The sequence below is a fragment of the Carex rostrata genome, chromosome 6 (genome assembly GCF_964058835.1).
Source record: "Carex rostrata chromosome 6, lpCarRost1.2, whole genome shotgun sequence".
Classification (NCBI taxonomy): Eukaryota; Viridiplantae; Streptophyta; class Magnoliopsida; order Poales; family Cyperaceae; genus Carex; species Carex rostrata.
Window position 1 is genome coordinate 9,372,020 of NC_135923.1, and position 10,437 is coordinate 9,382,456.

The 10,437-nt window shown below is 38.3% G+C and overlaps 1 protein-coding gene across 2 annotated transcripts; it reads left to right on the plus strand.

The window, feature by feature from the left end:
• Window positions 1-445: 445 nt before the first annotated feature.
• Window positions 446-2,942, plus strand: LOC144556016 (ferritin-4, chloroplastic-like). 2 transcript variants are annotated; one of them, XM_078304486.1, is made up of 9 exons: window positions 446-798; window positions 1,485-1,568; window positions 1,669-1,729; window positions 1,848-1,935; window positions 2,089-2,150; window positions 2,290-2,355; window positions 2,459-2,522; window positions 2,605-2,687; window positions 2,748-2,890. In XM_078304486.1, the coding sequence occupies exons 1-8, from the start codon at window positions 524-526 to the stop codon at window positions 2,658-2,660; spliced, it is 756 nt and encodes a 251-aa protein (XP_078160612.1). In that variant the 5' UTR covers window positions 446-523; the 3' UTR covers window positions 2,661-2,687; window positions 2,748-2,890. The 2 variants fall into 2 exon arrangements, with proteins under 2 accessions (XP_078160612.1, XP_078160611.1); XM_078304485.1 differs by having other exon boundaries at window positions 447-798; window positions 2,605-2,942.
• Window positions 2,943-10,437: the final 7,495 nt, after the last annotated feature.

The following is a 10,437-nucleotide window of genomic DNA, read 5'->3' on the forward strand; positions in this document are numbered from 1 at the left end:
ACATGTTAGAAATAAGACTTCAATAATTTAATAGTGACACAAGCACAAGTAAATTAAGTTTGTCATATAATTATTCTTGAGTTTCTATGATATTATTAATTTAAATTTTAACATTTTATCATGGACAATATGTGAATGGTTTATACAATTATACGCTAGCAAAAAAAATTCTGTCACAAGATTATTCGAGGTGTTATTATTTATTTATTTGTCTTATTAACTTTATGGCCACCTCACTACCTCAGTGACCGAGTCAGCGATCATTTATTGAGACAGACGACGTTTCTGGAAATTCTTCCGAACAGAAACCTCCATTACTTCTCAACTCCAGTTCCCTCCAGTTCTCTTTTACATACTCACCATCGAAGTTTCTGCATCTTGCTTATCGCACAACCGGAGAAGATTGAATGCATTGCATTTGGTTATTACATATTACTAAACCCAACCGCAAAAACCCCCTTAGTTCCATAAACCCCTTTCTCTTGTCGTCTTCAACCTCTAGCTCCTCATTCCAAAATCAATCATGCTTCTCAAAATCTCTCCTTCGCTCTCTGCCTCTTCCCCTAACCTTCCCTGGAAATCCTTTCATCTGACAAGGCGACTGATCGGAGTGGAGAGACACGGAGTGGCGATGGCGAAGGGCTCAGCAGGCGGCGCCATCACCGGCGTGATATTCTCTCCATTTGAGGAGCTCAAGCATAAGCCCGAGGTGGCTCTGATCCCGGTTGAGGCTGACAAGTCGCTTGCTCGCTACAAGTACTCCGAGAAGAGCCAGGCTGCTGTCAATGAGCAGATCAAGTGCGTTTGATTTACCTCTAAATCAGATCTTTCTCTTGCTATTATGTTGCGCTAGAACTGGAAGTCATCCTACAATAGTATTTACTGTTAGTACAATTTTTAGTAAGACTGTAAGTCTGTAACTCTGTATGGGTACGAGATGGCAATTTACAGTTTTTCTTTGAAGAAATTAAGCGATACATAGTAAAATATAACTTATGACTTGCTCTCTACTGGTTTTAATTAGACGATGAGTTGTATGCTCACTCTAGGGAGATTGAATTCGCGAAGCAGAATTTGTGATATATTTACAAACTAGAACTCTATTTTAAAAGAAAATAGGGAATGCCCGAAATTTACAAAGTAGTACTCTACTTTTAAAGAACATAGAAGATCTCTGTTTTTTTTTTTTATTATTATTATTATTATTATTACTTTTACTTTGATACCTGTTTAATCATGTGTCCTGGTTGTTGAAGAAAGTTCTTATCTCTTCAAAGAAAGATATACTTGTTCTCCAAAAATTGATTCTGTACTCTTGATTGGTTTTCTTGAATCTTGATCCTAATTGAAAGCAGGGGTGTATGATTTTACTTCAAAGAAGAAACAGAATGTCATGTACACTAGTTTATTTTGTCTAAATCCTCTTAAGGTGAACTTACAAACCAATGTCTAATTGTTGCATGTTTATTTATTATATGGAGCAGCGTTGAGTACAACATCTCATATATCTACCATGCAATGTATGCGTACTTTGACCGTGATAACGTTGCATTGAAGGGTTTTGCGAAGTAAGTTCTATATTTGTAAGTTCAAATGGATCTTTCATTTGTGTTACTTGTTACACTAGTTTTTCGCTGTTGTAACACTTGCTCAACATTGCACTTTCAGGTTCTTCAAGGAATCCAGTGAGGAAGAAAGAGAGCATGCAGAGAAACTGATGGAATACCAGGTATTTTCTTTTCCTCATCTCTGTAGATCTTTTAGAGGGTTTTTTTTTTTCATTCCTATTAAACCACACCTTTTTACCTATTTGTTTAATTATATTAAAATTGGTTCGGTTCTAATAGAATAAGAGAGGAGGAAGAGTGAAGTTGCAAGCAATCTTGATGCCTGTCTGTGAATTCAATCATTCTGAAAAAGGCGATGCACTATATGGTAAACCTTTTTAGATTGCTATCATATCCTTTTAATGTAATTATACTAGATTGAATTATAGTTTGACCAAAGTATTACCTAGTCGATATTTTCAATATGACTAGCATTTAGACATCCGAACTAATCTACTTAATTTCTTCTCTTATTTTTCAGCAATGGAGCTTGCTCTGGCCCTAGAGAAGCTGACAAATGATAAGCTTCTTAATCTGCATAAAGTAAGATTCTCTTCTGCAGTTTTGGGTCAATGGTGTTAAAAATGATTCATATTTCCTTTCTTTTGTGGTTATAGTTCATTTTTTCTGGTCCGAAAAGAAAAATGTATTCAGTTTAGTTTTCATTTCAATTTCATTATAGGTGGCAGAAGAATGCAAGGATGTCGAGCTCATGAGCTTTATTGAGTCTGAGTTTCTGGGAGAACAGGTGAGTCTAGAGTCAGAGATTTTCTTAAACCTTTTTCACTTGCCAAGACTGTCAGATTGTCTGGATTCCTTCTCTAATGTACTTCACTATCTTGTTTTGTTAGGTAGAGGCAATAAAGAAAATTTCTGAGTTCATTTCGCAGCTGAGGAGGGTGGGTCCTGGTCATGGTAAGTTACATCCCTGAAAACAATTGCATTTTGTAATATTTTTTTTTAAAATTTATTAATCATTTCCTGTTATTCTTTTCAGGGGTTTGGCATTTCGATCAGGTCATGTTGCATGGAGGAGATGCAGTTCATGCTTAGGCTCTAGTTACATGATTTCATGATGAAGTTACTTGTGGGATGAGTTTGACTTTACCTTTTTCTTTTCCTTTATTGGGTGAGGGTAAGGAGATTATAGGAAATGTGCATGTCTAAATAAAAGTTGGTAATTGGCTTTGAATTGTTGGCCAGTTAAAAATGATTGTTACATAAAGGCTGCTGCTGGCTGTTGTAATTAGTTTACTTTGTTGATGCTATGTTGTTGGTATCTGTACCTGGTTGCCAACTTGCCGTGTACCAGTATACATCTAAGTTGTTTTTTTGGGAGAAGTAATAGTCGTTGTGCTTCTTCCTTTCTATACATATTCTGGGAACTTACAATCTCAACTCTCTCAAGGTTTTTAATCGGGGGGGGGGGGTTCAACATGGACAATATTTGTAATATTGCTTCGATTTTAAAATGAAATGGTAATGGGTGGCTGTGAATGTGTCAGTTTTCTTTTTCAAAAAGTAAGCATTTAAATTGTTGATTCGTTGATGCTATGGCCTCTGTTCTTAAGAAAATGATTGCGGGATTATGCATTTCGTGTATATTACTGAAAGCGGATGCAGAAAGCCAATGGAAATAGGACTCGATAGTCAAGTCTATTGCTCTGTTTAATCATGTAAAATCATATGGTATGCAGCCAATGGCATTATGGCAGGGTATCTAACATTTTCTAATCATGAACAGTTTATAGTTGTTTTTTTGAATAGAAGTGGACATAGCTACGGATTTCATATATGAAACCACAAGTTGAAAAGAGGTACAAAAAAGTGGTACCGACTTCCATAGCTAAGTCTTACATAAGTTCTTGCATCATACCACAACTACATTTAATTATACAAACCTAGAGAAATCTGAAATACCAGATAACAAAACAAGTCATATTTAACAAAATAACTGTTGAGATTTGTATGTTTATGCAATTATAGAAGTTATAGAGACCTTTTGGTAAGAAAAGGAATATAGAATATTGTAAGGACTTGAATGTAAGATTGGTGCATATATATGCCCAAAGTGAACAATGAAGATACAACTTTTTCTATTTTTCCACGTGGTATCAAGAGCCAGGAAACCCTTCTGTGTTTTTTCGCAACTTACTGTTGGAGCTACAGTAGATTCCGCCCAAGGCAGAGAACAGCTCCGCCCTGCCAGCGCCGGCCGTTTGAGCTCCGCCCCGCCGCTGCACCAGCCGAGCTCAGATCTGATGACCTAGGCCGATTCCTTACCGTCGTTGCCTTTCTCTCTAGAGTCTGTTTTTTTTTGTTTTGTTGATTGTTGAAGCAGCTACGTAAAATGCTTCCTTAATAAATAGTATACATCTATTATAGTAGAAACGGGTAGTGCATTGATCACTGTCGTTTTTGTTTAAGTTGATCTGTTTTGTTTTCTAATATATATATAAAAAAAATGTTGTTTTTTTTATTTTTTATTTTGGCCGGCGTGGGGGGCCTATACCCCACGATACCCGAGAAGCGGGATTTGATTAAGGTTGATCGTTTTTTCTTGACTCGAACCTTGATGCGCTAGATCAAGATCGGATCAAGAGGGGGAGATGTGGATCTAAATCGGGTCGAGAACTCGATTTTGTAAAAGTGATTCGGACTTAGAACAACAATACGTGAGGCGTATATCTGAGTCGGATCGATGTCGGAAGATGACAAGGAGAGGGATCCGTTTGTTGAGGCTATTGCAAAGCTGACTGCGGAGGATGTGAGTGCCATGATGACTCACATGATGCGACAGTTTGCCATGTCTGGATTGGGCCAAACTCCTGCAGCCCCTGTAGTTCCTGTTGAGCCGAGGCAGCATAGGTTGGATCTTCCACCTATTGATACGAAACTCGATGGGCCAGAAAAGTATCTGAGCTGGTCACGTCGAGTAAGGTACACTCTAGAAGGAAAGAATCTGGAGGGGTACTTGATTGGGGAGAAGGCAGAGCCAGTTGAGGGTGCACTGGGGAGAGATGAGTGGAAGTCCACTCACATGCAGGTGTACATCTGGCTTCTGAGTTCGTTGCCTTCGTCTATTGCATCCACAGTGGATGGCATGGAGAAGGTAAAGGATGTCTGGGAAAAGTTGAAACGAACTTATGATGGTGTGGGGAATATCATGAGGGTGTACCAGATCAAGGGGGAGATCTTAGATGTGGTACAAGGGGAGAAGAGCGTGCAGGAATATGCCATAGAGCTGGAGCGCTTATGGTTAGAGCATGATCACTTCAGGGTCCGACCATGTTGCCCACACCCTACGTGTTCTGAGAAAGAGGCCTCCATGGAGGATAGGACTATGTTGTTCCTCAAGCATTTGGCGCCAGCATTTGAGCAGAGGGTGGCTATGTTACTGAGCGGGAATAGGATTCCCTCGCTTGCGGAGACAGTCTCAGCCATGATACAGGAGGAAAGCTGGATGAAGCTACAGGCTGGAGCAGGAGGACTTCCAGGAGTGAAGTCAGCACTAGTGGTCTCCAACTCAGGTAACACAGGGTACAGAGGTGAGACTCGACAGTGCTACAACTGTGGTGAGGTAGGTCACCTGAAGCAGGCTTGCCCTAAGCCACCAAATGAGAGAGACACAGGTAGGAGGCGGCAGTTTGGGAGTCGTGGTCGCGGTCGTGGAGGTCGGAGAGGTCGGAGAGGTGGAAGAGGAGGCAACCGAGCACATCTGATGGTTGCAGAGGAGGAAGAAGAAGCTGGTGGGGAACTTACCGAGGAGGATTAGGCACTCGTGGAGTGTAACACCATGTTATTTCTAGGTATGATATTTGATACCATAAAAAATAAAAAAAATAAAAATTAAGCCCAATCGAGAAACAAATTAAATATTTATACATGTCTTGAGTTAGAATGACACGCATAATTATCCTTATAGAAAATATTGTAGAAAAATCTCATAAAAATTAAAATAATTGCCCTTCTAATTTATGAAACAAAGGTTTTCTTAGTTGACTTCAAATAATTATGAAATAAATACAAATCAAAATCTTATTTAAAAACTTCGTTTGAGCTATATCTTTTGATAACCTTCCGAATTTAGCTTCTGTTGTAATTTTCAGATGAACAACCGTTAGTATCCTAATCACAGATCATTCATATTAATTCAGATTTGAATGAAATTTAATAGCTGAAAAGAGAACAATGATCTACAACTTTCGTGTATAAGACTACCCTAAATTCCGAATGTAGGATTCTCTATAAAATTATAAAGTCAGTAGACGTTTCTGTTCGGAGACTGCAGACCTTTGTTGACCATTTCTATCTTTTCTCCTCACTGGAAAATCCAATTAAGGTGAAAACAGTCGCGTTAGAACCATAACAGAAAATGCTACGACTCTTATGTGAAAAATAATTTCATATTCCGAACCCATAATTCCAGTTTTGTCAATCTTTGAAGATGAAAAATAAAACAACAGAAACAGATTTATGTTCTTAGTCCAAATTGACATATTAAATTTGATCGTGGCCTATAAAGGCCCAGTCCAACCCAACCAGAAGTTGGAGGCAAACCTTAGCCTCACCTCTCTATAAACCTCTTCTCAAACCCTAGCCGCCACAGCACCCTTTCCTCCATTTCGGATCTAAACCCCTGCTGGACCCAAACCGGGTAGCCAACTTCCGAAGAGAACCACTGCCCGTACGTCCGGATTTTGGAGAAGCATTCAACATGAGAGTTGTAGTGCTTGGCGATATGGAACCGTGAGCGCTGGATTCATCCCGATCGGAGTCTCGACCATCGAGAACCGTCCAAAACAGTGACTGCTGCGCGTACCCTTCCTAAACTGCAAATTTCAAATAATACACTTTATAAATCTCATTTTTCTTAACGATAAGGTCTTGGTATTAAATTGTATTCATGAAACCTAGATGTTCTAAATTTTCGAAGAAAATGATGTACAATAACCGAGTCATCTATTTCTTTAATTCCTTTTCTCCTTTGTTTAATTAAAAATGATTAGTTTTATAATGACACATTACTTAGCTATATTAATTGAATAACCATGCATGGCATGATGCTTCTGTACTCCACATGGATTTGATTTTGTTTTGTTCATCTATTGTTAGTTGTTAAAATTGATAAAAATGATTCGGTTATAAAATTCATTCCTTTCTTAATGAGAAATTCTTAAATTATTTATGTAATGGAGTAAAGATATACTTCTGTGATTTTAAGTACTCATTTAAATTATTCTCTTAATTAGTAGTTATATAATAGATACTAATTCTTTTCAAATCTATAATATCAAAATAAATAAATAAATATAAATCATGTGAATCAAAACCATCTGTGATATAAAGCTTCAAATTTGCTTGATTTGCTTTCTTTATTTCTTGTAATTATTTAATAGCACATATAATATCAGAGGTTTAGACTAGCCACGGTTTAGAAAGTTAGAACTAATAATCTGTGATTATAATGATAAATAGAGAACTTTAGAAAATAAGAATGTGTGACCTTTATTAAATAGAGGTATATTTAATTTTTAGGTTCAACTTACGAGGGACTAAGAGACGTGGTTAACAGTCAATAATTTACTACGCAAACAGGTGCGGGTTTCCTAGACTTTTTGTAAAATACTTATTTCCTTAATATTTTATTTCATGATGCATACGTGTGAATTGATTGCATGTTGTGAATCGAACCTTCCGTAAATATTTTGGATTAGGCATCATTGGAAATCATAAATGGATAGGGTATTATCTTGTTAACCAAAGATTTGCATACGGTTAATGAACATAGTAGATACCTTGGGATTGTTGCATATCATGAAGTAAATATGAATTGATGTTGAGTGATTAATTATGAGGTAACGCATCCACGGGTGATGGATGGTCAGTGAATTAATCATAAATAACGCATCCACGGTTGATGGATGGTCAGTGAATTAACGCATCACAAACAAAGTGATGGTCAGTGAATTAAGATAAGATAACGCATCAACGGCTGATGGATGGTCAGTGAATTAAGATAAGATAACGCATCCACAGTTGATGGATGGTCAGTGAATTAACGCATCACAAACAAAGTGATGGTCAGTGATAACTGCTAGCAGGGTAAAAGTGCAAGATAACGCATCCACAATTGATGGGTGGTCAGTGAATTAACGCATCACAAGCAAAGTGGTGGTCAGTGAATTAACACATCACAAGCAAAGTGATGGTCAGTGAGCTATTAGTTATTAAATGAAAGTGTAAATTGTTTTATGTTATGATGAATGGTGCATTTGTGAGCATGATTGTTGTTCGCTTCTCAGAAAGTGCTTACAAAGTTCCAAATACAACTAATTGTACTTGTTTTAAACCTTGAATCCACTCACGTCTAGGATTGCAAGTGTACAATCCTATCCGTGTAGTAAAATAAGGTATCGATCCTCAGGGACGGTTAAACTCAATTCTAGACCTTCACAAATCCAAGTTAGGTACTAGAAGTTTGAAGAATTGGGTTTGATTTGTTTATGTTTCCTAATTTCAAAAGACAATTCAATTAAAGGTAAATGAAAGCGATTAAAAGATTTGGTTTTGAATCAATTATAAAAGGTGTTCTTAGGGTTTCAGACTTCATCTCAAACTTTTCCTTCTCTGGACCTATCATACAACTCGCATCATCTCTGATGCGACCTGTGTGATGCGACTCGCATCATCTCTGATGCGGGTCGCATGGCCCTCGAGCAGAGCTGACATGAGTTCGTATCTAAGTTGATTTCTTGTGCGAGGCTTCAACCTGTGGCTCTCGCCTACTGGTATCTATCCTAAATTGATTGTCTGGTTAACTAGAAGTATCTATAACCTCTCGATAATAGAAATTTCACCTCTCGGTTACTATTGATCTTAGATCTACTTCAAGTGCTCAATTACAATTGCAAGATACATCAAGGCCTAATTACTAGAATAGATGCTATAGACATCTAACAGTAGACAATCAAGAATCAATCAAGAAATCACAATCAAGCAAACGATGAATACTCAAACAACAATCACACAAGTTCAACATTAGATCAAAACATCATTCAACTCAAAGAAAAGGTTTGGAGATTACATCTTAACCCTAAGAACTAGAGATCTACTCAAGCATAACAAAAGTAAACATGAAAGAGAGAGAGAATAAGCAAATCATGATGGAGCTCGAAGATCCAAAGTAGATTGGAGAGGATCTTGAAATCTTCCCTTCTCTTCTTCTTCAATCAAGCTCCAATCTCCTTCTTCTCTCTTGATCTTCGCTCTTTTTGTGTTCTGGAATGTAGAGGGGGAAAAAGCTCTCCAATTTCTGGCTTAGGACCTCTTTATATAGGCATTAGATCTGACTTGGAGCTTATCAGGTCGAATTTGAATTGGGCGGCAACAGTTGATGCGACTCGCATCAACTGGATGCGACTCGCATCAGATGGTCTTCAAGAGAGAGCAGTGAGGGTCGCTGATACCTCGCATATTTAGCCTATATTTGACTTGATTTCATACCAAATTCATGTTCCAAATTGTCAAAACCATGTGCATTTCATTGATATATTCTTAGAATTTGGTACTGCTGAGAGTTTGTTTGTTTTCTGCAGGATTGGAGCAAAATACACGAAGAAACGGCGTTTTTGGACACCTTGGTACGGCCCTTACCAAACTTGGTACGGCCTGTACCAAACTTGGCCGTTTCAGCCTTCTTCCCACCTTGTACGGCCTGGCCGTACCAAATTGGTACGGGCCGTACATAGGTGCCGCCTGACAGAATTCAAATCTTGGCAGAGGCTATATATAGCGGGGGATCTCTCCATTTTCGGGGATTCCACTTCATTCCAGATTGAGAGCTCAGTGAAAGAGAGAAAGAGAGCAAAGGAGCAAGAAGAGAAGATCAAGGAAGAGGAAGAGGCGAGAATCGACGGATCTACACCTTCTCCATTCCCGATCTTCAATCTAGTTCTTTCATGACTTTCTCTATCTCTTTTCTTGTATATCTGGACAGATCCATGACTTGTGAGTAGTAGACTTTCGTTTCTAGGGTTTGTAGATGGATTTTCTTGATTTGTGTTGCTTTTCTTGATTTGTGTTGCTTTTCTTGATTTGGATCTTGTATGAACTCTTGTGATTGAATTGATTGTGAATTTGCTTTTCTTGATTGCTTTGTGTTTCTGTGATTGCATGTGGTGTGCCTATAGTGGTAGATCAACCCTAACAAGGTCATGTGACCATTGCCTTCTCTCAACCAAACCAATCCCTTTAGGTAGACTTGATCGAATTGAAGCCGAAAGGTTGAATTCTCCTCTAATCGACAGATTAGAGGTTACCTTAGATCTCCAATCAATCAACTAGAGGATCTGGACCAAAACATGAGAGTTGAGGTTTAGAAACCCTAGAAGGTGAAGAATTGAATCCAAAACTTAGATCTTGAACCAACAAACGAGAGTTGAGGTTTAGGAACCTTAGGTATGGTCAATTGAACCTTTATCAAGAGTTTAATACGAGGTACCAGCAAGAAATGCATCAACTCGAACTTGTAAGCTCTGTTCTGGTAAACCAGTACGGCCCTTACAAGAGTGGTGCGGCCTACCCGTACCAAGCCCCATACGGCTTGGTCATACCAGGTTGGTGCGGCCTGGCCGTACCAACTTGGTAAGGGCCGTACCACTAGAGGCAAATCAGAGATGAAGTCTGAAACCCTTGAAACACCTTTTATCCCAAATCAAAACACAGTTTATACCTTTTCTTGCACATTTACTATTCTATATCATTGTGTGATTGCTTGAGTTGATTCCTTAGGAAAATTAAACACCAAAACCCCTTTTTCTCACTTCTA